Source organism: Chenopodium quinoa, unplaced genomic scaffold, assembly GCF_001683475.1.
Source record: "Chenopodium quinoa cultivar QQ74 unplaced genomic scaffold, ASM168347v1, whole genome shotgun sequence".
NCBI classification, from domain to species: domain Eukaryota; kingdom Viridiplantae; phylum Streptophyta; class Magnoliopsida; order Caryophyllales; family Amaranthaceae; genus Chenopodium; species Chenopodium quinoa.
In genome coordinates, this window is record NW_018745324.1 from 2,800,372 (window position 1) to 2,827,803 (window position 27,432).

Sequence of the window (27,432 nt, forward strand, 5' to 3'; positions counted from 1 at the left end):
CTACGAAATATTTCAAGTAGCAGTATTAGGATATATCCATTATAAGTAACGTCTTTCACCATAAAACATTAAAGAAAAAAAGTGCATTTATTTACAATTTTGCTAACAAATTGACAAGATTTGTCAATCATAAAGATTAACTAGGTTTGTCTCTTATTTTTCAAACATCGTTAAATAACATCATATATATTCAATATATAGCAGTTAGTGTAAAATAGCACACATCAAGATACACTATACACTGGATAAATTAAAAGGATAAAGAACCATGTCAATTTTTTTTTACACAGTTTTTTAAAAATTAATTAAGATTTAAAAGACAAACTCGCATATTTAATACTTCATACGAAGTATGTGTTAACAATATGATATGATTTTAAATAGATGCAAGAACTTTTTTTTTTCTAAAGGGGAAAGCAACAATATGCAAGAACATTGCGATAGCAGAGTCAAGTTTTCACCATTTAAATAGCTATCCACCTCAAATAGGTAAATAACAATTAAATCACCCGAGACCCACTTAAGGCGGGGAAGATTTGTATCTTTGACAGTTAAGTTAACGAGATATAAGTTACAAAATTGCTTAGCAGTTTGTAATCAAAATTGATTGAATTATACAGGATCTGAATAATTCATGACAAGCTCTCAATAATTTTAGAGAGAGCAGAATATGTTCCAAAAGCCGATGACACCGCGCCAACAGCAATAATCACAACACAAGCTGACACCTGAAAAATGGAAAATGATTACTGAAGGAAAAGAAGAAAAAAAAAAGCAAATTTGGGATACTAAGAATATAACCAGAGCTAAGACTAGACTAAATAGATTGTCAAAAATTTACATTCCTCAGGCTGCTTAGAAAGAATATACATACACGGGCAAGTGCGTGTTCTCACACAAGTACACAGTAAAAAATACAGCCATATACACATTACTGTGAGCAAGCATACACATGTAAATCTCAGTTGAAATCATTTCTCGAAGTTTTCAAACCCAGAACATAATACTCAGGAAATCAGAGATGGTAATTATCATTGAACAATTATTGTACTACAACGTTTTTTAAGTCAAAAAAGAGTTCCCAGATATCTATCAGCCTTCAATGTTGGTCTGCATGGTTTCTTTAGGTAGTTAGTCAGATGACTGTTCCCAAGTGGGACTAACCTATTATAAAAGTGAGCACACAAACGTTGACTATAGTCTCAAACGGTATTATAGAGTAATTATAGATGTGTATCCAATACATAGAGCTTTATCATGCTAACAATATATGTACCTAAAACCCCCCGTTCCAATGATTGAGAAAGTTCGTAAGCAAATTAATATATCTATAGGCTTATATTTATTACATGGATTTAAAATGGTTGAATTAAGGAACATAAAGAATGTACACAAATAGATGTAGAGAGGGGATGAAGTCCCACACACCTTTATATTTTTCAAAATCTTTTCAGAACAATTCTAAAAATACCAGAGCAAAAGTTGTTCATTGTAGTACCAGAGAACCAATGTTTCAATGATTCATAAGATTTTTGAAACTGAACTGATTGATCTATACCTAGTTAGACAAATGACAAGATTGATCCTTCAAATTTTGATGGTCGGATTGAAACAGTAAGAAAGACTACTTTTTTGTGTAGCCAATTAGAAGTCATTCCATTTTGTACCTGTACTTATGCTTGTTATTTGTTAACGTGATTTTGTTCATTGTTTATACTAGTAAATTATTATTATACAGGTCCAATGTCTCTGAAAATCTAACATAGAGATTTGGGAAGTTAAATATACAGATTTTGGGTAGTCAAGTAAACAACCGTTATTATAAAACACCCAATAGAAGAAATTAATTATTTTCTGGGTTCAAATTTATTTAGGAAAGGCAGACTACATGAAAGCTCTATATAATAACAATAACAATAATAATAAATAAATAAAATAAAAAAATCTTAACAGTGAAGATAGAAATTGAGCAGGACAGGAGCCAGAACTTTACATCAAGTTATTTATACAATCATGAAACTTAATCATCAAATACTGGAAGCAAACTAATGATTAAACATACCTGAAGGTAAGTCACCTTTTCCCACAAGATGCTTAGGAAGCATGCGCAAGGCAATATTAGAGTCTGCCAAAAATATCTATTAGTAAATAATCTGAGCAAAACATGAAACCTACAATTGCTAATCATTTGATGCATTTTTGTGTTAATTTTTTATTCAATCTATATGGCATGGTACTAACCATTTGATTGTCCACTATTCCTTCTTTCATGGAGAAATATTACAGTATGCGCATTATGATCAACAATTATAAAAACTAGTTATCAAGCCCGTGTGATGCAAATAAGTTTGATTTTAATGCTTTATTATGTAACATTAAAATTTGACATATTCATACCTACAGTTAATTAATAATTATACATGACAGGGAACAAATGATAAAACTTGTGAGACATTAATAGGTTGTAAAAATTGTATGAACTCGTAATGTGCATATTGTAGTCATATTTTTTCATTCGCTGAACATCAAACACGAATATCTACTACCAACACTCTTCACGTTTGTTTAGGTTTGTGAGCATATTTTTATTATGTTCCTCTCCTTTAGTCTTTAATCAATCAATCAATCAATCAAAGACTTTATCCCATAAGTGGGGTCGGCTACATGAACCAAAAGTGATTATTCTGTTTAGTCCTTAATATAGAGCATAAATATTACTATCTTAAGATACCCGTGATTCTCACTTTCAAAATATTTTTTCCTCTCTCCAACTAAGATTCCCACTCTCATACAACTAAGAGTCCAACTCTCATTAAATGACCTCCAAATATGGAACAAGCTAAAAGAACAAAGAAAAAGAAGTTCAAAAATGACATATGACACATATAAAGGATTTTTATTGTTATAATTTGGAAGAGTCCTAAAGATTGATCGAAATAAAGCATCACAAAAGAAAATAAAAAAGTTTGTAAAAGGGCTTACCACAAGCATTGTTAGTAAGGATCCAATCAATGCCATTACAAGACCTGCAATATTGTTGTATAAAGAGAAGCAAAATTATCCCCGGAAGATAATTACCAGTAGATAAAGATTCCTAAATAACTGAATTTCCATTTTATTTCATGATATTTTTTGGAAACAGAGCAACAATGATCTTATACAGAAACTATATAACTTCAGTGGGCAGAACATTACCAAAAAAGGGTATAGTGAGACCAACCAATAAGGTTGATATCACCAGAGCAGTTCTGATAAGGATTGGGTATATATGAGATTTTTGGTGGCGAGATGGTATCAACTCCTCCAGACACATAGCCACGGGTGACATGGTCAAAGCGTATGTGGCTATAATTAAGAAAATAACCATGAAAGATGTCTCTTTCCGTAGGGTAAAACACTATGCTAAATTTTAAATAGCAAAAGCAAAGGATATTTTGTAAATGGATTGACCACCTGCAATAAGAATAGGAAACACTGTCAATACTCTTATTGAGGAATAATTTACAGTATAACGACAATAATTAATAAAAATAAATATGTAAAAAGAATGTTGATTAGGACATCAGAATCAATAGGTGAATAGAAAAAGGATAATAATATTAAACTTCCCAGAATTAAACTGTAGCACTGCTATTGAAAAATTGAGTAAGGTAGTGAAATATGTATCTAAGTAAAGTTTAACTATTAAGGCCATGCATAGATTTTCTACATCCACCAATCCTGTTGGACAACTAAGGAAATTTATTTTTTGTCACTATACTAATCTATGTACTTCCTCTCCCCAGATAAAATGACTCAAACTTTAATTGCATAGATTCAATCAATCAAAGCCTTAATCCCATAAGTGGTGTCGGATCGGCTACATGAACCAAAAGTGATTATTCCGTGTAGTCATCGACAAAAATCTTCCTCCTCCATCCCTTACGATCAATTGCATAGATTTAATTGCATAGATTGCAGATTAAAAAATATAGAGTAATATATTAAGATTCGGAAAGTTTAATGGAGTTTTTAATGTAGCATTATAACAATTTCAAACACACTGAAGAAATGAACGAAGCGTATGTAATAGAATACTAAAATTACACTCACTGCTAAATTCCCAATGATGGGACCAATATTGATTGAGGGGCAGGATGTCGTGACAAGTGAAGAAAAATGAGCCAAGAGTGACAATGTATCTTCTATTAGCATCAGTTGAAAAAAAATACAAGTATGCCATCTGGCCACTGAGCACTCCAAAAATGGAAAAAGCTGCTTCATCTCTAAACAGAGATGAATGAGTGTTCAATGCACAAATACTAATAAACAACTATCCTTCTCCACAAAATATACCAGCCACTTAAGATGGATCTTTCAGTACAGCATATAATTTAGTTTGACTCTTTGGAAAGCAAGAGAGAAACAAAATTTTCGACTCTGCCCGCCCACCCCCCCCCCCCCCTTTCACCATCTCCACAAGTCTATTCTCAGATCTGTGTAACACTTGTAGCTGTTTAAACATGTTTAAAATACAGCTATATTAGACAAATTTCATTGCGATTTCTTTATGAAATGCATCTTCCGTTTGTATCTGTTTGTTTTTGTTCATATGGTTCGGAGATTGATTTCATATAAAATGAGATTCCTCTCAAACATTTTCTTCCTTTCTTGCATGAAATTTGATGTTTTATGTTTTACAGAATTGGCTGATGGTGTTCAGATCTTTTGGTCGACTAGTTCATTCAATTAGAGAATTTTACCTAACAGCAACTTAATGACTCTGTTGAAGAATAAAGATGGCTAGATCCATCATAGTCTTCACATACTAGTAGGCAAATCAGCTGTCAGCAACTCTTGATATACCTGCCTAAGATTCAAGGTTGAAAGTATGTGCCTCTAGGCCAGATTATCAAGACATTTAGTATTCATTATTGGGTTTATCCTTCTGTACCGGGAAGATGCTCCTAGTGACCAATCTATTGGATCGAGAAAATGAAGCAAAATTTCGAAGGATCAATTTTTAGGAATCACTTTTGTACAAAAGAACCTGAAACGTTGTATTTTAATTTGCTTCTGTTGGTTGGAGTTGGGGGAACCTGAAATGTTGTATTTTTATTTTAGACAAATTTCATTGGCTTTCTCATAGGGTCATTTGGGGTCAATGTGGTCCTCACCTAGGCTGCTTATCTACCACGTCTCAAATCCAGAAAAACTGAACTTTGTTCTGAAGTTTAAGTTTCTTTTTATTTTATTTTTTTATTTTTCTGGACTTTTATATACCATCAATAGGTTGTTAAATGCCTATTTCCCAATCTCCCTCGTTTAATTTCTTGTCTCTATTATATCTTAACCCACTATCCTTCACCCTCACTTATTCATTTCCTCTATTCAATTATGTGCATAGCTTGTGGACATAATAATGTCAATTATTAAATTATATAATAGTTTTACATGAAGGACTATTACATAAGTATCACAAAACAGAATTTATTTTGTAAAAAAGACTAGGAAAAAAGTGATTCACGTAAATATCTTATTTGCTTCAAAATTTCTTATAATTAAAGATTTTGTTACTATATACCTAAGCATAGAATAATAATTTGGTGAATCACATGATTAGATCCTTCCATTATGTGTTTCTAGTCCTCTTTCGAAACTACATCAGTAACAGAAATACAGATAGAGTGCATAAATCCCATACCGTAGTCCAAATGGCCACCTTAGATGCAACCAAATTTGAGGGCATGTTAAGGGTGAACTGTGACTCTGTTGATTCTCCAAACATCAGGTATCCAACAACAGCAGCTCCAGCACACATTAAAGTAGTGATCATAAAGCTGCATCAGCCATAAAGTCTCTTGGTTAGTCTAATTACATACATCAATCCTATTCAATCGACATAAAACATAATTTGGCTCAATGTGGCCACTATTACAGCAAACAACAGTGGCTAGACTAAACTCCATTGCACCCCACTTGATGCAGATCTGTTGGCCCAACAATATACTACTACAAAACAATTGAAATTGATTCTCACATGACCACAAATATAATAAGACATTTACATGCTGAAACTCATAGAGACATTTGCACTTACATCACAAAGAAGATTAAGTCATGATGTCACACAAGTACATCTTGCAAACAATGCATATGGTCACCATCAATAAGACCACCATAAATGTTTGATGAGGAATTTTATTACAGTTAGCTTATCATGCTTGCATCATCAGGACTTTGTTCTTATCACCTCAAAATAATAAGTTAAAGGATAAGAATTAACAAATTATGAAAAATTTGGATAAAATCCACAAAATTCAAATAAAGGTTGCCCAAAACTAATCTAAAATTAAGTTCGAAGAAGTTCACAAAAGTTCAGATAAGTTTTGATAAATTTAGAAAAATTCAGACGAAGTTTTTTCAAGTGAAAGGAATGAAGTCTAAGGTACTGAAGCCAAAATGAAGCGAACACTGCCAAATAATATTATTTATATATATATATTATATAAAAAATTAAAAAAAAACATTTATTAATGAACACAATGAAAAGCATTTAATTGCAATATCCTAAATTAAATTTGCACTTGACTCGACCAACACTAACTAAACGTCCATGGATGGGGGATATTCTTTGAAATTCATGCAAAGAGTACACTATATTAAGAATATTGTGTGTTTAAGGTCCTAAAATAATATTCAAAGCTTTCTATCTAAACTCTAGCAGGATACATTCAATTATATTATACCTAGAAAGAATGTAATTAATTGTGAGTTCTCAAATCCTTATATCTGGACTTTCAATCCAAATACCATAATTAATTCTAACATTAGAATACACTGATTTATCAGTACTAATAAGACCCCCCCCCCCCAAAAAAAAAAAAAAAAAAAAAGAAGAAGAAAAACTTAAAGATGTAAAAGGTTGAATGAGTACAAAATCGCCAAGTAAAGAAAACAATGACAATGGATTAGAAGATGGGAACTGTACATTCTTAAGCATAACGAATATAGTAAAAGACAATAATAGCTTCTGTGATCATGTAACAGCTAGCAATTGATGATATTTAATTATTCTAACTTCAGTTAACTAGTGTTTCATGAATTATGCGAAGCTGAAATTCAATTTCTTGTTTGCTATCATGCACTAAAATTAAAATTAAAATTAAAATTAAAATTAAAATTAAAATTAAAATTAAAATTAGATTAAAAAACAGAGGAAACCACTAAATAGCTGCATTGATCTAAAAGTCCACACAAGCGCTTGCCTGGTCCTCATCCAATCAATCTGCTAACATAAATTGAGCAGGTCATAAATGTAAGCAAAAGTCTCAGTCAATGAAAGTTACCTGGTTAGAAGAAAAGCGGGATATTGGCTTCGATTTGCCATGGAAGTATAAATGTTAGGGAAAACAGCATGTCCTGAGTAGCAATATCCATAAAGACCAATTGCAACAGGAAGAGTTGATAGATTTAGTTGTGATCCTTTGCCAACAAAACCAACTTGATCTACCAAGCCAACCCAAAACAAGCATAGGACTACCAATACTGATGCAATGACTCCGCCAACTGAAAACCATGAAATAGTAAATAGTGAATAAGTTTGATGGATCCACACTTAATACATCGGCAACTTCATAAGTTAATAGACATCATAAAGGCATCCCAGTATACATAGTCCTCCTTCATCCCTAGATACCTGTTTCCATACAAATATTAAAAGATCAATAAACCAACTTACTAAAAAAAACAAGATGACTAAAAAAAAAAACCAAGCAAAGGCCTTCCAATTCGATATTAGAGGCATATTGAGTGTGGATCTAGCCAAGAAGAAAAGAAACGGTGATATTTTTCTGGAATGAACAAATCAATATGTCACAAGCACATATCGCAGCATTAGGAGACATTAGTTTATTAAGAAATGTTCACTTCATAGTTTTGATTAGATGCTTAGACAAGAGATGCAGGGTTGTGACCAAATAACATGGGCACAAAATCTTTAAGAAGGTATTGAGACAACCTTATTTTCCAAATTTTGAATAGATATTCTCTATCCTCTCCTCATTAGATGGGTTTTCCTTTTATTACTCTCTATCTCTCTCCTCTCTCAAAGACCGTCCATCCCCTCCACGTTGCAGTTAAAAGAGAACGGAGGAAATATAAAAATCATCCAACAATATTTTAAAATAAAAGGTAGACTTCAAGTAATGCAAGCCTAAATGTTCACAAATGCTCATAGGTGCGCAAATTAAGAGTAATAGTGTAGTATTTTGATAGGTAGTAGAAATGTATGAAGAAATCTAATAGAAGGAGATAGAGTTGATGGAAATCCCGCATCACATGAGATATAAAGAGAATTAGGCCCTATTCAATTCACCAACTTAAATTATTTTTATTGAACTGAAATTAATTTTGTTAACTTAAATTATTTTTACCTAACTTAAGTTACTTTTACTTTTACTGAAATTAATTTTAATGCATTGAAATAAATTTTAGGAAAAATTGACAAGAATAATCCCAACTTTGCCGCATTCGCCCAAAATAATCCGAACTTTAATATCAGTTTATTTTTAATGGTCCCGACCATTAAAAAGATAACAAGTTAAAACTTGTTATAACAAGTTATCAAACACGTGCCAAGACGGGATTGGTCAAAAAGATAATTAAAAAAAAAAGAAATTGTAAAAAAAAATAAAACAAAATTTAAAATTAAAAAAACTTCAATTAATCAACTAAAACCCACCACCCCTCCCTCGCAGCTCCAGCCACCCCCGACAGCTGCAGACATCCTCCGGCAGCATACTCCCGCGCAGCCCAGGACCCCCACCCCCTCCCCTGCGCTAGCAACAACCTGCATTCCCTTTCAGCACACCAAAACCCTTGAAATCCCACAACCACAAAATCCCTAAAAAAACCTTACCCACCAGCAAAAATCCCCGAATTCCACCTTGCCCACCCCCGAAACCTTAGCGAATAGAGGTTTTGAGGGTTGGGGGAGGAGCGATGGGCGGTTTGAGCGCTAAGAAAGGGTTATTTTTTTAATTTTGGGGGTAAGGGAGGGGGTTTCGTGGTGGGTCTTTGGTGGTTTAGTGGGAAGGTCAACTGCGGGGGCGGCGCAGGGGAGTGGGTCTAGAGGCGGTGCGGTTGACGGGTCACCGGGCTGGGCGGTGGTGGCGCTGGTAGTGCTGTGGTGGTGCTGCAGTGCTGTGGTGGTTTTTTTTTAATTAGCAAAGTTAATATTTTTTTTTAGGAAATTAGCTTTTTTTTTCAATAGGTAGTAAGGATTATTAATAAAGATTTAATTAGTAATTAAATGAAATTTTAACTTTTTTGACCAATTATGTAGTGACACATGTACATTAAAATTTTTTTTAAAAAAATAACCTGCTCTTGGGACTATTAAAAGCAAATTGATACTAAAGTTCAAATTATTAAAAAATAATCGAAAGCTGGGATTATTTTTTGGTGAATGAGGCAAAGTTAACTTGATTATTTTTGTCAAATTTTCCTTAATTTTATTGGTTCTCTATTATATTTCTTCTTTGAAGTTACTGATTTTTACAAAAGTGAACTTATTTTTATTGAACTCAAATTAACTTATTCTTTATTGAATTAAAATTATATTTAGTGAATATTTTTTAAAGTTGAAGTGAACAAGGTTTTTAGCGAAGATATTAATCTTTACTTCATATTTTTTATTACTTTTTTTTTTTTTTTAATGCATGACAATCATTTGAGGACACATCAGGCACTAAAGAAGTCAAGTTTGCATGGAAGAGAAATATATTTTAATGTTATGAGACTAATATAAAACCATAACTGATACAGAGCCATATAGCTCCTATAGCAATTAGGAGTCTTACTTCCAAACTGCCAAAGCAAGTTTCATTTCTTTTATTATACACATTCCCATTTGAAAGTATATTTAGACATATTGAAAAAGGTAAACCACATGTTAATCATTGATACAAAAAAACATAGTTTTTGCTATACAATTCATTAATGAATGGATTTGTTTCTCTTTTTATCCTTTAATCTAAGGAAGTTACTAATTCAACACTTAACCAAACATGGTATATAGACAGCATGACACCCAACCACTACTGACATAGATACATAAAATTCGCTTTATAAATATCAAGGCTAAGAGCAAATGATCAATAGAGATCTATTGTTTATATATAGGCCTAATTATGATTGATAACTCAGACATAATCATATCGTTTATAACATGTTCACTGCATGGACTTCAAAAATAGTATAAACATTTTATAAAAAAAAAAAATGATATGGTTAACATCTAACCTGATATGTAGCTCAGAAGGCTAAGATCACGCAGCCAACATGTAGGAAGCACAGCAAGAGTGGCTGCTAATGCAAATAGGAGGTGGGAACCCAGCTCACAACCAAACAGATTCAAATGTGCATTTGGGAATATTGATGCTAAGTTATCACTCTCCAATATTATATACTCAACACAACATGCCTGTACAAAAATAAATACAATTATGCATCAAATCTCTTCGATAGAACCAAACACATATATATAATAAGCTTTCCACTTCTACTCATTGGAACTCCATGCAAACAAAGAAACCCAACCCCGTCCTCACCCATACAAAATACTCCCTCCACCCACAATTAATAATTCATGTTAACTTTTTGACCATTTACAACTCTTGACAATAATAACTCTACTAATATATATAAACAAATGTTATTGTGTAAAATGTTATTAGATTTGTCTCAATATATAATTTTAATCCATCAACTTTTTATAATTTTTTACTTGTATATGTATATTAAAATATAAATTGTCAAATTTTCATATAGGCAAACATGAAAGTCAAAGAGGAACAATTAAATTTGTACAGAGGGATTACTCTACAATTTTAAATCCACTAGCATACTAAAAAGTAAAAGAAAAATCAAATTCAATTTTTTAGTTAACCCATACATTTAATTGCTTTGTATGAGTTTTAAGTAGACACACAATTCATAAGTTCAAAGTAAGTAGTTTTACTTGTAACTAGGATAGATAAAATACTTTACTACAGAAAATTTAGGAATACCTAACCATGATGGATAGCAACATCAATCAGAAGACAATATGAGTAAAAGCTAGCAGCGAATAAAAATATGTGCAACTTATATTTTAAGGAGGATAATAAAGAATTGTGGTTGAACAGCTGTACTTACATATAATTCCATGTATAATATAATCTGCATGCCAGAAATGTAAGGAAAACAGTCAGAAAATATCATAATATTTTTTTGAAATGAATTGAATAATTAGCTATAACAAAGGTGTGTGCTTGCTTGTGTGTTGTTGGGCACAAGGTAGTGTCAAGCGTGGAGAAAGCCTCAATTTTATTTTTTTTTTGGTTAAAGCCTCAATGAGCTTAGCATTGAGGTTTTGTTGAGTGATGCATGGTAGTTGGGTTGCTTTGCCAATAACCAAAGAAGTTATTGCATGACATTGAGCTCTTAATTCATCTTTCTTGAATTCCTGTTATTTTCTGATTTTATATTTTTAAGGATTTAGTCAACTTAGGTCTATTCTTAACAAGTCTAGTTGTTAGTTGCGATTCAAAGTTAGCTGTGTTTACTGCTCCATTTTGCGATTTTAATCATCACTAACAAGAAAATATGTTCTTAAAGAAAATTCTCCATGCATCCACATTGGTATATTCACGGATCATTTGTGTTGCAATAGTTCAAAAAGGAAAGAGACTGGAAAAAGATTAATACCGAGATTACAATTCTTCCTGTTCTGCCAAATGCAGCTTGACCAATGTCTGGATAGGTCTGCAATCCAGGAGCACTGTCCAAGCAATGACGTAAAAGAAGTCCAGTGTAGAAAGAGAGAATAGCAAAGACAAGTAGTATGGAAAGGCTAAGCCATCCTCCCTGCTTAACAGCATAAGGAGCAGAAAGTATTCCTACCCCACATAAAACATTCACACCTGTAAAACATCGTTATACCCTCAAGTTATTAACTTTCTTAAGTATTTGCTATTAAGGTGATTTTGTTTAAAGGTTAGATCGTCAAAGTGGGAAACATAAATAAGATCTATACTCTTCAACCAACTGAATGCAAATAAAGCACTTCAACAGAAAAAAGATTGAAATACATGAAAGAAAAGGACTACTGGCTCTTTAATATCCCAGGTATACAGCTTGAATATATGCCTAAAAATCTTCAACAGAGCTAATGATAAATAAGATTCATTGAAGTCACCACCAATAAAGCTTTACCCAATATGATAATCATGTTCTATAAACATACTGTTAGAAGGATCTATATGTACCTCAACAGCGTATACATTGTAAGAAATAATTATTACATCTCTTGATTCTTTAGAATAACTATCCTAAAGTATCAGAATAAATGACTTTCAATAGTATTTCAAACATATAACATTTGATTCGCACATTTTATATAGTTTGTGACAATAAAGTACGTGAAAATCTTAAAAGACTATTACTCTTCAGATCTTATCACCTTACCTGCATAGGAAAACCATCAAGAATAGAGTTGACTAGAAGATGTGCAGCCTTCAGTATTTGGTTAAGGTTCATCAATGTTTGTAAGCAGAAGATAGCAAGACTTTTATAACCGAGGATTTATACAAATCTCGTGACCATACAAAGAAAAATTGCCAAATTTGACAACCACGTCTATTAGTTGTAGAAATAAGTGTTTAAATAAATTTCAAAACAATTTTAAAGCATCCCAACAGGATTTGTCAGAATAAGGAAAAGAATCAAGATCCTACCAAAGATTTGATATCTAATTAATATTGACAGACCTGACAACAACATTACCAATGGTACCAATGATAGATTATACCTAAAAACAAGTTATAAGCAAATTAGATCACATAGTCTAAGCATTGTAAGTGTTTCGGGGTTTTCTGATGTCCTGCGGGAGAGTTACAATTCCGAGACTGGAACCGGACGCCTGTACCTGCAAAACAAACGGATGCTCCGGATGGTTGGAGATCCGCCTCCGACGGTCAAGTTAGTACTTGATTAAGGAGTAATTAATGCGGAAATTAAAGTGGTTGGGTCTCTCTAGGTGAGAGTGTTTAATGTGTGTAATCTGCGTTGTTCGCGTCCTCCCCCTTAATGAGGATTAAGGGAGGTATTTATAACCTCGGGAAACGTGCCAATCTAGGTTTAGGTTAACCTTGGGCTGATTGGGCTTCCCTCGGAAGTTGGGCCTAGGTGACCGGCTTCTCCATTAGGCATGGAGTATGCCACGTGTCATGACATAATAAGTCCAGGGTGGACGAATAAGCGTGTGCCACGTGGCAAGCCCTGAGATGTCCAACTGGGGGACACTTGGCAGGACCTGATTGGCCAACGTGGCGCATTCCGATTGGTGGGAGCAAAATCCCCTAATCATTTGCCCCTCATAGGTGGCACGTGACTCGTCACGTGTTACCTGTGACACGTATCGCCCTGTAACAGGCGACGGCCTGCTACAGGTGTCACTCGGCGAGAGGCCGAGAGATTCTCCCGCCAAAATTTTGAATTCTGGAAGTGACCCTTCGCCTTCTCACTTCGCCTATATAAAGGAGTGTTGACTTCGGTCATTTTCACACTTGAAAACTTTGTGAGAGAACATTCGGACCCCTGAACTTGCTCTGACATTTTGGACCCTTTCTGCCTACCGCCTGCTCTGACAAGCCGACTGCAAAGGATTTTCAGAACTTCATCAATCGTCACTCGTTCAGGTAACCGTCGGTTCTCTTACTCTTAATTTTCTCTTTACTTTATTCTTTTTTGAAATGGCACCACGGAAGCACACGACACGACCTAGGTTAGTGATCAGCCGGTCACCGGGGACGGCTGAATCTAGGACTAGGAGTGCCGCCTGCCCTTTTCTGGACCCATCTTTGCCCTTTATACAAAGTCCGACTGTATCTGTGTCTATGCAGAGCATGATGGCCAGAACAAAAAAGACTGCCAGGATCTCAAACTCAGACGGCTCCTCCCACAGGGTGCCAATTAGTGAAACATCTGACCAGGCGCCAGATGTGGAAGTGAAACAAAGCGGCTTGAAAGCCGGCAGTTCTGAGGGAGGAGTCAAAGTGACCCCTTCCCATTTTACAGTTGACAATTCTACATTCTCTCCTGCTCCTTTTAAAGGAGAGGAGGCGGGCCCCTCCGGGAGAGGGGAGAAGTCGTCCTCTTCGGATTCGTCAGAGGACGATTCCGAGTCTAGCTCTTCTGGCCATGCTTCTCTGGACACAGAAGAGAAAAACAGTCGCCTACAAGAGGCGAGGCTTTCTCACGCAGTTGAGAAGGGGGACGATTGGGCGGAGCCATCCGCCTCTCACTGAGAGCAAAATACCCCCTACTACTGCACGGTACCTCGGGGCCGGATCACGGCCATGCAAGAGAAAGTGGAGAGCTTTATCGCAAACCACACAATGGGCCCCGGCTTTTTAGTGTTCGTGCCGGATCCAGAAGACACAGTCGTCTGGCCGGCTGGTACCAGTTATGATGGCGCCTGCTTTGGCTGCTACGAGGCGGCCATCAAGGCTGGGCTGCGCTTCCCACTACATCCGGCTGTTCAGCGGATCTTGGATGGGTATGAGTTGGGGTTATGGCAGTTAGCCCCGAACTCCTGGGTCAACGTACTCGGCTATGTGGCCGGGTGCGAACTGCACGGGGTGAAGCCGAACTTCGAGGCTTTCGCCCACATGAACTACCTCAGCCGGACCCCTAAGGCAGGCGGTACCGGCTGGTATCAATTGACGAGCCACAGGGGCTACCTCATGACGAGAGGTAAAGCAAACAAATGGAAGGACTGGCGGAGCACCTTCCTTATCATTGAGAGTTCAGACACAGAGCTGAACAAGCGCTTCAACAGGTGGAACAGGAATCTGCCCCTTCTTGCAGGCGGCCGAAGCATGCCGCCTGTTCCCCCAAGGCTAAGAAAGAGATCCTAGATAAAGGACTCTTCAAAGTAGAGTCGAAGGTGAACTCTACTTCAGGGGTACGAGAGCAAGTACCCCTGCACTGCGTCCCGAGCTTCAAATGGCTCTACGACGAGTACTTTTTGGCCGCCTGTGGCCTCAACACTCGGTGCTCAAGAGGTAGCCGGCCTGTCGAATACTCTGTTGTTCCGTGCATTTCTTGTTATGACTTTTATTAACTTTGCTATTTGTTTTCGCAGCGGACGCCATGAGCAAAATTACCGCCTCCAAGACTGCGGCGGCCATGTTGCGGGCCTCCATCATGCAACAGTCTTCAACCGACTCCCCCAACAAGGGGGCACCCTTGGTGGGCTTCGAACCTTTCATCCTCTTTTTGGAGTTGTGTTTATGCATATACTGACTCTTTTCTTCTTTTTTAGACGGGCGCTCCAAGAGCTTCTTCTTCCCAACAGCCGGACCCCAAGGCCCGGAGGACGACTGTTGCGAGCTCTCCTGGTTCTGCCAGGAAACATGCGGCGGCTGAGAAACAGCCGGCCACTTCTTCTAAAACTCCAGCTGGGCCACCTAGAAGTATGAAATTGTCCTTGTAAATTTTAGACTTGCTCCCTCCTTTACTAGGTCTAATCCGTTTGTTTATGCTTGATGCAGCCGGCCCTCAGGAGCCTGACTTGGTCGAAGTGGCCAAGTCTATGATCAAAACCGTTCCTCCAACTGAAAGGGAGGCGGTCAGGGGTGTCGGCACCCTTGACCTAGACGGGATTGTAGGGGTCCTTGCTGAGGTACACTTAGCATATTTTTGAGTATTTGAATTTCAGGACGCCTGTTTTCTTTTTTGTTTGGAAACTGACGCCTGTTCCCCTTTTTACTTAGGCCCTGCTCCGAGTGAACGGCCTTCGCAAGCCGTTTGACCGGAAGAACAAAGAGGTAAAGGCTGCAAAAGCTATGGTCGCCTCTGACTGTGATAAGGCAATGTTTCAAATTGCCCAAAATGAAGTTCTGACCATTGATATTCTTTATTATCAGGCGCAGGCTACCGCCGCTATCCGGGCTCAGTTAGAGGCGGCCCAGAAGAGGAATAGCGAGCTGGAGGCGACCATCAACAACCTCAAGGCCGAGCTGAGACCTCTTCGCCAAAAGATGTCCTCATACGAAACCTTGGAGAAATCCTTGGGGAGCGTAAAGGTACGCCTGGTGACCCAGAAGAAGAGTCTTACTCAGGAGATCTCGGAAAAGGCCGAGCAAGAAAAGAAAGAGCTGGTCCGGGAGATGATGGAAGACTCTGCTCAAATCCAGCGCATGACTTGGGGCCGCCTCTTCCCCAATGCCGACTTTGCCTCCTGGGAAAAAACGTACCGCCAGTGTTCTAATAGATATAATCAAGAGATCCTGGCGGCTGCTGAGGAAGAGGCACTGGAGGAGGAGGAGCAGCCGGTGGTGGCGCTTGTGCCGCTTGGGGGTAATACATCAAAGAAGGATGCAGCTGAAGCCGAGTCTAGCAAAAAGAGTGTTGACCAGGCGGCAGCTGCTAATATTGAAGATCTGCCCCCTTCATAAGCTTTATGTCTTCTTTCCCCGGCCTGCGTGCCGTTTGTTTGTATTTACCCGGCCAGGGGGCCGGGGCTCTGAATATTTTGCCGGTCTTTAATGACCGGCTTCTTTTTAATGAATATTTTTGTTTTGCTTCAAATTTGTTTAAGTATTGAATATTCTGATATCCAATTGTACACTATACCGACTGTTTTACATGGCCGATAGTTGCAGACAGGTACGGATAGTTAGTCACGCCGCCTATGCCCCTGGACGACTGGTTGTCTGTTTCCAGGCTAGACGATCAGTCGGCCATTTATCCAATCGGTATTCGAACCATTTTAAAGACTGGATCCCCTTTAGGCAGGCGGTCCTGTCATTTGTAAAGTTAACCAAGTAGGAAAGTGGTTTCCTACTTGTCTTGCTTTTAGGCTAGAGACTTTAGGCCGTCTAGGCCGACTGTTCCCCGCCATATTTAATCTAGTGTGAACAGGTGCTGTATGAACACCTTTTTAGTTTCATACTAAATTTTTAAGGAGTGACCAAGTAAACATGATTGTTACCTAGTCGCCAAGTAACTGAGTAGTAGAGGTATCAAGCGGTGGGTACCGGTTATTCCCCTTTATTCGCCAATGTTTGTTGGCTTTTAACTCATAGGTTGTTAACCTAGCAGGAGTAGTGGTTGAGAGCCCCTGTTTGCTAAAAACAGGCGGACGACTCATACCTTTTAGGCTCCATACTAAGTTTGAGAGAGTGACTATGAGTTAACTTTGGTGTTACTCAGTCGCCGTCACTCCTGCTTGAGTAGTAAAGGCACCAGGCGGCGGAGGCCGGCTGAACCTTTTGATTCGCCAATGTTTGTTGGCTATTAACTCAAGAGGTACCCCCTGCATTTATCCCAGTAATACAGGCGGTCAACTGACTCAGATGTCAACTGCTACCACTGGTTTGGTTAGTGATAGAGTTATCCTTGTCTCAAAAACGGCTACGTGGTTGCCCTTGGGGACAGTCGTATAGGTGCCGTGTAATTAGTTTATAGAGCAATGTTCCACCCAAAAGGGAGCTGCTCTCTGCGACGAATTTCATCCGGAGGGATGCCGCCGGACGCCTGCTATGATGTTGGGACAGGTCGTATTAGTTTGGCGCCTGGACTGATCATTCGGCTTGTGGCCTTGGTTAGTTCTTGGTGAACGCAGGTGCTAAGTAAGAGGAGGGTAGCCGCCTGTTTAGGCACAGGGTCGGCCAGGCCCTGATCATTTTTAGCTAAGTATAAGGGTGGCTGTGTGCTTTGGAACCAGTCGGCCCTCTTCTATGGAGAGTAGCCGACTATAAATGGAGAGTAGCCGACTGTAAAGGTACAGGCGGCATGCCCCTATGGTGATAGAGTAAAATATTCAATGGAGAGTAGCCGACTGTAAAGGTACAGGCGGCATGCCCCTCTGAAGATAGAGTAAAATACCCAATGGAGAGTAGCCGACTGTAAAGGTACAGACGGCATGCCCCTCTGATGATAAAGTAAAATACTCAATGGAGAGTAGGCGACTGTAAATGTATAGGTGGCCTGCCCCTCATAAGTAAGAATAAAAATTAAACATGGAGAGTAGCCCCTGTTTGTCAGTAGGCAAGCCCCTCTTAAGTAAAAATTGAATATTAAGTATGCAAACTTTTATTAAGTAGCCCTTGACTATTTATATCATTCAAAAGAAATATTTCTTAAGATTATCTGCATTCCAAGTTCGAGGCAACGGTTGGCCGTCTGGTGTTTCCAGACGGTAGGTACCGTCCCTGACCTCTTCACAGATTCGGTAGGGTCCTTCCCAGTTGGGAGTTAGTTTGCCAGACTCATTAGCCCTTCCAACTGCTTCCATTTTTCTAAGTACAAAGTCCCCCAGTTTGAGTGGACGCCTGTGTACTTTTTTGTTGTATGATCTAGTCATTCTCAGGCGGTAAATTTTATGGCGCAAGACAGCATTGCCCCTCCTTTCAGGAAGTGAGTCTAATGCCAGGCGCATGGCTTCCCAGTTTGCCTCTTCGTCATATAGCATTACTCGAAGAGTCGGCTCGTAGTGTTCTATTGGAAGAACAGCTTCCGCACCATAAGTTAGGAGGAATGGAGTTTCTCCAGTCGCCCCTTTTTCAGTCGTCCTAATGGCCCAGAGAACATGTGGTAATTCATCCGCCCATAGGCCGCCTGCTCGTTCAATCGTTTTCTTGAGACTGTCTGAGATGATTTTATTAAAGGCTTCTACCTGGCCGTTTGCTTGTGGACGGCCGACAGATGCAAAGTAGTGTGCAATTCCTTGGTCACCCAACCAGCTTTTGAGAACAGGCGTCTCAAATTGGGGACCATTATCAAAAACCATAGACATGGGAACCCCGAACCGAGTGATGACATTTTTCCAAATGAATGAAATTACATCCTTCGTCTTGATTCCCTTTACAGCCTCCGCCTCTACCCATTTAGTGAAGTAGTCGACGGCAACAAGTATGTACCTCCTTCCGCCTGTAGCAGGCGTATATGGACCCAGAATATCCATGCCCCACTTAGCAAACGGTAGTGGGCTATGAATGGTAGTGAGGTCAGTAGCCGGACGGTGAATTAGCTTGCCAAACCTTTGGCACTTGTCACATTTTTTCACCATCTCCATTGCATCTGCTTCTAAAGTAGGCCAAAAGTAGCCCTGCCGCCTTGCCCGTTGAGCAAGCGTCCTACCGCCTATATGGGAAGCACAGTAACCAGAGTGAAGATCGTCTAGTATCTCTCGTCCCTTTTCTGGAGTAACACACTTTAAGAAGGGTTGAAGGTACCCCCTTTTGTGAAGTTCTCCCTTTATTATTTCAAAACTGGTTGCTCGTTTTTTCAGTGCTGCCGCCTGTTGATGATCATCCGGCAGGGTACCGTTTGTCAGATATGCCCTGATTGGATCCATCCAGGTTGAGCTTCTGTCTAGGATTCCAATAGGGTCTTCCTCGATGCTTCTCTTCTCCATTACTTCCCAAAAAACAGTTCGAGGAGTATCACAGGAGGCGGATGATGCTAATTTTGAAAGTGCATCCGCCTGGTTGTTTTCTGATCTCGGCACTTGGGTCAGATGGAAATCCTCAAGGGAGTCGACTGCTTGTCGGACCGCCTGTAAATACTTGATCATGGCCGGATGGGTTGCTTCGTATTCGCCATTGTACTGACTCACTATCAATTGTGAATCGGAACAGGCGTCTATTTTTCTTGCCCCTGCCGCCTTGCACATGCGGATTCCGGCTAGTAAAGCTTCATATTCTGCCTCATGGTTCGAGAGAAAATAAGAGTATCTACTCGGACACTTCAGTGGAAGTGTGTTGAATCAAGAACTGTTTGAGGCCTGAAAACTGAAGCGTAGAGCATACTCGTAGACATATGACGCCTGCTCCACAACCATTTGAAGTAGAGCTTCCATCCACATATACCTTCCAGACTTGGTCTGGAACTTGAGAGTCAGGAGGACGAGTCATCTTAACAATAAAGTCAGCAAAGGCTTGCCCCTTCACTGCTTTTCTAGGCTCGAAGGTAACTTCGAGGCTCTGTATTTCTATGGCCCATTTGATCATTTGGCCTGACGACTCCATGATGGTCAGTGGCCACTTGATAGGTTGGTCTGTATACACGACGACTGCATGTGCCAAAAAGTAGGGCTTCAATTTTTTAACAGCCATGAAGAGTGCAAGACCAAATTTCTCCACTAAGGGATACCTCAACTCGGCATTTTTCAGTACGTGACTGACAAAGTAGACCGGGAGCTGACAGCCGTCTCTTTCAGCAAGGAGAACAGCGTTTAACGCATGATCAGAGACGGCCAGGTACATGTAGAGTACTTCTTTGGGCAAAGGGCTACCAGCCTCGGCAAGGAATGCAAGTGAACTTTCAATTTTTGGAAGGCCGCCTCAGCATCCGGCCCCCATTCAAACCTTGCCTTTTTCTTAATTGCCTGGAAAAAGTATAGGCATTTGTCGCCTGATCGGCTTAGAAATCTTCCCAAGACCGCCAGACAACCTGTTAACTTCTGAACCTCTCGGATGGTACGAGGCGACTGCATGTCGATGACCGCCTGCACCTTCTCAGGATTCGCCTTTATTCCTCTCTGATTGATAAGGAATCCGATAAATTTCCCAGACTCAACTCCAAAGAAACATTTCCTGGGATTGAGCATGACATGGTGCCGCCTGAGTGTCTAATGAAACCTTTGATAGCCTTGGAATGAATAATGCAAATGAAAGATGATATATTTTGTAAGTTTGTACACGACGACTGCATGTGCCAAAAAGTAGGACTTCAATTTTTTAACAGCCATGAAGAGTGCAAGACCAAATTTCTCCACTAAGGGATACCTCAACTCGGCATTTTTTCAGTACGTGACTGACAAAGTAGACCGGGAGCTGACAGCCGTCTCTTTCAGCAAGGAGAACAGCGCTTAACGCATGATCAGAGACGGCCAGGTACATGTAGAGTACTTCTTTGGGCAAAGGGCTGACCAGCCTCGACAAGGAATGCAAGTGAACTTTCAATTTCTGGAAGGCCGCCTCAGCATCCGGCCCCCATTCAAACCTTGCCTTTTTCTTAATTGCCTGAAAAAGTATAGGCATTTGTCGCCTGATCGGCTTAGAAATCTTCCCAAGGCCGCCAGACAACCTGTTAACTTCTGAACCTCTCGGATGGTACGAGGCGACTGCATGTCGATGACCGCCTGCACCTTCTCAGGATTCGCCTTTATTCCTCTCTGATTGATAAGGAATCCGAGAAATTTCCCAGACTCAACTCCAAAGAAACATTTCCTGGGATTGAGCATGACATGGTGCCGCCTGAGTGTGGCGAAAGTTTCTCGGAGGTCCGACAGATGATCTTTCTGAAGTTTAGACTTGACAATCATATCATCAATATATGCCTCGACATTTCTCCCAATCTGATCAAAGAACACAGTTTTTATCATTCGTTGGAAAGTGGCTGGGGCATTCTTAAGACCAAACGGCATGACCGTGTAACAGTATAACCCCTGATCAGTGACGAAGGCCGTCTTCTCCTGATCTTTCTTCCATAAAGGAATTTGATGGAAACCAGAGTAGGCGTCCATAAAGCTCATCAAAGCATGGCCGGCTGTTGAGTCGACCAGGTTATCAATTTTAGGCAGAGGGTAACTGTCTTTGGGGCACGCCTTGTTTAAGTCTGTGTAGTCTACACACATTCGCCAGGTGCCATTCGGCTTTTTAACAAGCACCACATTTGCAACCCAGTCTGGGAAGTAACATTGCCGAATGAACCCTGCATCAAGTAATTTTTTAACTTCGGCGGCTGCCGCCTGACTTCTTTCTTCGCCATGGTTCCGCTTCTTCTGCCGTACCGGCTTCTTTTTCGAATCCATGGCCAGTTTATGTACCGCCAGATTAATGCCTCGCATTTCATGGACTTCGAATGCAAAGATGTCCTAGTATTCTTTCAATAGTTTGTGCAAGTCGTCACCCAGGTCCCTTAGAGCAGTCGTCCCAACCTTGATGGTTCTGTCAGGACGCGAGTCATCTAAGATCAGGTCCGTATGCTCACCAGCTGGCTGAGGGCGGAATTCATCCGACCGCTCCTCTGCCAATGATTGTTATTTTCTATCTTTTCTTGCGGCCCCTGTCTGGGATGCCTTTCTCTTCTTGCCGCCTGCTTCTTGAACAGGCGCACTCTCCTTGACATTGTCAAGGTCTATTATTCCACCTCTCGATTCAGTGGCCATAACAGTGGGCTTGACATCCGAGAGATAGCACTCTTGGGCCATCCTCTGATCTCCCCTTAGGGACCCGACTGTTCCATTATCCCTCTCAAACTTGAGCAACATAAGAGATGGGATTATAACAGCCTTGGAATTATTCAGGGTTGGTCGTCCCAGAATCATGTTGTAGGCCGAGAGTTCTTCTACCACCAGGAACCGGACTACCATGTGTCGTCCTTCCCCTTTTTCGCCCAGGCGGATGGGTAAATCCACTCGTCCCACTGGGTGGACGACTCCTCCTCCAAACCCTACTAAAGGGTGGGATGCCGGATGTATGCAATCAGTCTGATATTTTAGTTTCGACAGACATTTGCTACTGATGAGATCTGAGGAGCTTCTGGTATCTATGAGGATTCGGCCAACTCTCTGGTTGGCCACTTTACATTCAATAACGATAGGGTCGTCATGCGGCCCTCTTACCCCTCCTAGATCTTCTTCAGTGATGAAAATCTCAGGAAATGAATATTTGGAGGGCCGTTCTTGGTGAACGGAATTTACATCTAACTGTCTGATATTGTCTTTGTTGCCCCTAATAGTAGGGCCGCCTCCTGAGAAGCCGCCTGCAATGGTGTAGACGACTGCATCATCTGTATCGGAGCTGTCGGCCTGTTGATTCTTTTTGGCCGACTGCTTTTTCGAGGAAGTGTTCCCCGTAGATTTCTTGACATAAGTGTCAATATCACCTTGCTCAGCCAGGCGGTCCAGATACCGCATGAGACTGATGCATTCATTGGTGTGATGACCAACATCTTCATGATAATCACAGAATTTTTCCTGGTTCCGGTTGTTTGCAGAACCCTTCATGGGGACCGGCTTCTCAATTGAGATCCATCCCTTGATTTCCTTTAAGATAAATTGGCTATCCTTGTTAAACGCATACTTTGGGGAGTATGGTTTGAATTCTTTTTTCTTTTTCTGGGCCGGCTGTTTAGAGGAATCAGCCGCCCAGACCTCTTTTCTCTTCTCGTCTTTGTTTGACGACTGTTTCTGTCGTCCTTCTCTTTTGTCGGACCTTCTCCCGTCTGACTGTTTTACCGTACTACAAAGATCAGTCGCCTGTATATAGGCTTCCGCTTCAATCAAGGCCTCTTGAAGAGTCGTCACCCTCTTTCGGACCAAATCAAATTTGAAGGTCGACCCGTCTTTGAGACCTCTGAAAAAGTCAGTATAGGCTACTTCCATCCGGTAACCCTTGAATCTGTATTCTCATCAGGTTAAACCGCCTGATGTAAGAACGAAGCCCCTCCTTCTCGCCCTGCTGAATTGTTCCTAAATCAAGGGTCGTCTTCTTCGCAGGGATGTTCATGGCGAAGTTGGAGGTGAATAAGTAAGCAAGCGTCTTGAAGTTATTTACACAACCAGTCGGCAGGTTGCCGAACCATTGTTGTGCGATTCCTTTGAGAGTCGCTAGGAAACACTTGCACCAAGTAGGATCATCCAACCCTTGAAGGTACATCAGGTTGGTGAATGCCATCAGATGGTCTTCTGGGTTAGTAGTGCCGTCATAGGCGCCTACTAATACATTTTTCACTTTGGCCGGCTGAGCGGCTTCAGTAATTTCCTTGGAGAAGGCCGACGGCTGTTCACCAAGACTAAGCAACCGTAGCTGTCAGTCCATAGGTTGGACATTTTTTGCTCCATGTCCACCAAACGGAGGTGGCTGTAAAAAATACTGTTGTTGCGGTACAAACGGTAAGTTTGGTACCGCCTGATCGCTATGAAAGCCGGACTGACGGGAGGTGCCGCCTGACTGACTCTCATGATACGGCTGAGTATGCCTCATCGAGGTATTTCGCAGACTGTCTTGGAAGTATGAAGTAGAGGCCGACTCTGACAATCGGTCACTCTTCTTCTGCTCTAGCAGTAGCCGAGCGTCTGTGTATGTTTTTCTCGACCCGTCCGCCTGAATATGACGAACAGCTTTCCTATTTCCTGGAGTAGGAAAACGGTATTTTGTGAAATCAAGGGCAGGTGGCTCCCACTTCCTAGATTTAGGATGAGGGGTCGCCTCTTGCCCTTGAACTGGCTTCCTCTTCCGTGAAGTGGAGGGTTTCTTAGCCGACTGCTCCTTGTCCAGAGCAGGCGGCTTCTTGTTGATCAACTCTTGAATTTCTCCCTTGAAGTCCCTCATGAAGGTCATGAGTTCGTTCCTTGTGATGGGAGCAGACCCATCAGTCGGCTGCTGCCGAACAGGCGGTGCGCCTGCTGGCTCACTTCCAGTTTGAAGATGTTCCCGCTCCCTCCTTTCGGTATGACGGGTACGTCGGGCCCTTAGGGTCCCGTCTGAAGCTGTGTGAGCTTCAACTTCAAATTCATTCTCAGTATCGCGGTCCGACTGAACTTGAGGGTCGTCTAGGGGATGCCTCTCTTCAGGAGTCGGTACAGACGCGGATGCCATCTCAGAAGTACTCTCCCCACAGACGGCGCCAAAATGTTTCGGGGTTTTCTGATGTCCTGCGGGAGAGTTACAATTCCGAGACTGGAACCGGACGCCTGTACCTGCAAAACAAACGGATGCTCCGGATGGTTGGAGATCCGCCTCCGACGGTCAAGTTAGTACTTGATTAAGGAGTAATTAATGCGGAAATTAAAGTGATTGGGTCTCTCTAGGTGAGAGTGTTTAATGTGTGTAATCTGCGTTGTTCGCGTCCTCCCCCTTAATGAGGATTAAGGGAGGTATTTATAACCTCGGGAAACGTGCCAATCTAGGTTTAGGTTAACCTTGGGCTGATTGGGCTTGCCTCGGAAGTTGGGCCTAGGTGACCGGCTTCTCCATTAGGCATGGAGTATGCCACGTGTCATGACATAATAAGTCCAGGGTGGACGAATAAGCGTGTGCCACGTGGCAAGCCCTGAGATGTCCAACTGGGGGACACTTGGCAGGACCTGATTGGCCCACGTGGCGCATTCCGATTGGTGGGAGCAAAATCCCCTAATCAGTAAGAGTTGGATCAAAAGTCTAACATGAATCGCAACACAAATCCTCTTAGAGTTAATTCCAACTTTAAACTTTAAAAATATACTTCCTCCATTCTTTATTAACCTGCAACGTTAAAAAATTTACACTATTCACACAAACTCCTTTGACCATCAATGATATAAGCCACGCCTAGATATTAAACAGAAAAAATCAAGTTCATCCTCATATAAGCCATGCCTAGATATTTTCATCAGCATACACATACACAGACTAAGAAAAAGACAAGTGAATAAATGAACTCAGATGGCAATGCAATTGAAGTACTCACCATTTATTACAGCTTGTCCAAATGTGCTATCAGGAGTAGCATGAAACTCATGTGATATGATAGACGGTTTGTACTCAGAATCTGCCTTCTTCAAAGAAGAAGACTTCCTTGATGGGACAGGAGGAAGAGCAGAGAGAGAGCTATGCTTTTGATGGTGGTGCTGGCCATCCGCTGTTGTTGGTAGGAGAGGTTTTGTTACGTCAGAAGCATGCCTCTGAATTAATGATGAAGACAGAAATGAACTACCAAACCTTGACAAAGGAGAATTGCCCAGAAATCCAATATTTGGAGATGGCACACTACTATACAAATCAATGGACTGCCTGAAAATCAATTACAAGGACACATAAGCATCACATTAGACAAATCAATTAAAATCATATTCATAACCCTCACAGTAAAACAAAAGGCAGGGTAATTCTAGATTACTCCCCATTTTGACTTCTGTATTGATCTTTCAGTCTCCAAAGGTCTATAAATCAATAAAATAAAACCAAAATAAACACTAGGAATGACACATGTCATTTTCTGGTGTTTCTTCCCGCCAAAATCCCTTTTTTTTTGTGTATTGTTATTATATATTTATTATTCTTATGCCTTGAAAAAATCCTTTAGAATATGCTAAGAAATTTTGTATCTGAGATTGAGATGAATCTAATAAATCTCATAAAACTGTTATTTTCTTTGAGGATAAATCACCATAGATAGTCAAGTAGATTACGTGATTAGTATAAACATTCAAATATGCCATCTAATATAGAGTATAGGTAGTAGTGTAGTACATACAACTTAAACTTGTAAAACAAAAATTAGATCTGATAAAATTGAGAATTAATTATTGTTAAAAAAATTTAAAAAATATGTACTACGTATATAGGTCTGAAAATGATCATGTGCAATGCACGGGACTTAAATTATTTATGATAAATTTACACAAAATATTACCTATAACTCTGAGGCCAAGAAGTAGTATATGAATTGGGTTTGCTTTGCTGCTGGATTTCCATGGACGAATGCGACGAACAATCTGAATAACTACCCTCATCTTCATCAAGGTTTGATACTTTTTCTTCATTTTCTTCATCACTCTCAATGTAATTAAAGCAATGATCAGACAATGAGTTCTTCATCATTCCACCAATCCACCCTAATCAAACAACCTTATATCAAAAAACACCCTAATCAGAAAATTTTAACATTAAATTATATCAAATATTCCTGATATCTTTTCCTCAATTCAACCTCATTAAAAAAACCATAACAAAATATCAAAATTCAGAAAAAATCAAAAACTTCTCATTCCACCATATATATGACGATCAATAATTTTTTTTTAAAAATCAGAAAATTTAATACACCCTAATCACAAAATTTAACATCAAATTATACTAAACGTTTGTAATTCCTTTTCCTAAATCCTCTAACTTACAAAATTGAACTTCATACAAACTCGACCAAAAAATCAAAATTCAGCAAAAATCATAAACTTCTCATAACAAATGTAACACGTTCAATCAAATTAAAAAAAAAAAAAAAAAAATTCTGATTTTCCAAAATCAACGACCGTTACAATTGAATCAAATTCAAAACCAAAACACAAAAATCAAACTCAATTTCACTTCAAAATTCTACCAAAATCCCAAATTCTAGTAGAAAACAAAAACCAATAATTCAAGAAAACCAAACACAGATCTAAATCATAATATCAAAAATCAATAAAATAAAATAAAATAAATAAATAATAAAACAATCAACCCATTACACAAAAACAAAAAACAACAAAAAACTTTCAACCATTGATAGAAAAAGACAACGATTAAACCTTTACCTTGGATTAACGTCGTCGAATTGCGGAGTTCGTGACTGAGATTTCTCTCTGCAAATCAACTTTAGCCGTTTGTCAGACAGTATTGAAGTAGAGTCAATCAATCACTTAGCATTTGC

At 39.6% G+C, this 27,432-nt stretch overlaps 1 protein-coding gene across 2 annotated transcripts; it reads right to left on the reverse strand.

The window, feature by feature from the left end:
- Nucleotides 1-443: 443 nt before the first annotated feature.
- Nucleotides 444-27,432, reverse strand: LOC110712646 (amino acid transporter AVT1C-like). 2 transcript variants are annotated; one of them, XM_021891119.1, is made up of 13 exons: nucleotides 27,317-27,432; nucleotides 26,434-26,635; nucleotides 25,489-25,811; nucleotides 11,731-11,945; nucleotides 11,179-11,202; nucleotides 10,285-10,465; nucleotides 7,329-7,548; nucleotides 5,684-5,819; nucleotides 3,434-3,453; nucleotides 3,196-3,341; nucleotides 2,983-3,026; nucleotides 2,063-2,125; nucleotides 444-728 (listed from the first exon to the last, which is right to left on the reverse strand). In XM_021891119.1, the coding sequence occupies exons 2-13, from the start codon at nucleotides 26,619-26,621 to the stop codon at nucleotides 633-635; spliced, it is 1,656 nt and encodes a 551-aa protein (XP_021746811.1). In that variant the 5' UTR covers nucleotides 26,622-26,635; nucleotides 27,317-27,432; the 3' UTR covers nucleotides 444-632. The 2 variants fall into 2 exon arrangements, with proteins under 2 accessions (XP_021746811.1, XP_021746810.1); XM_021891118.1 differs by having other exon boundaries at nucleotides 26,434-26,648; nucleotides 27,317-27,430.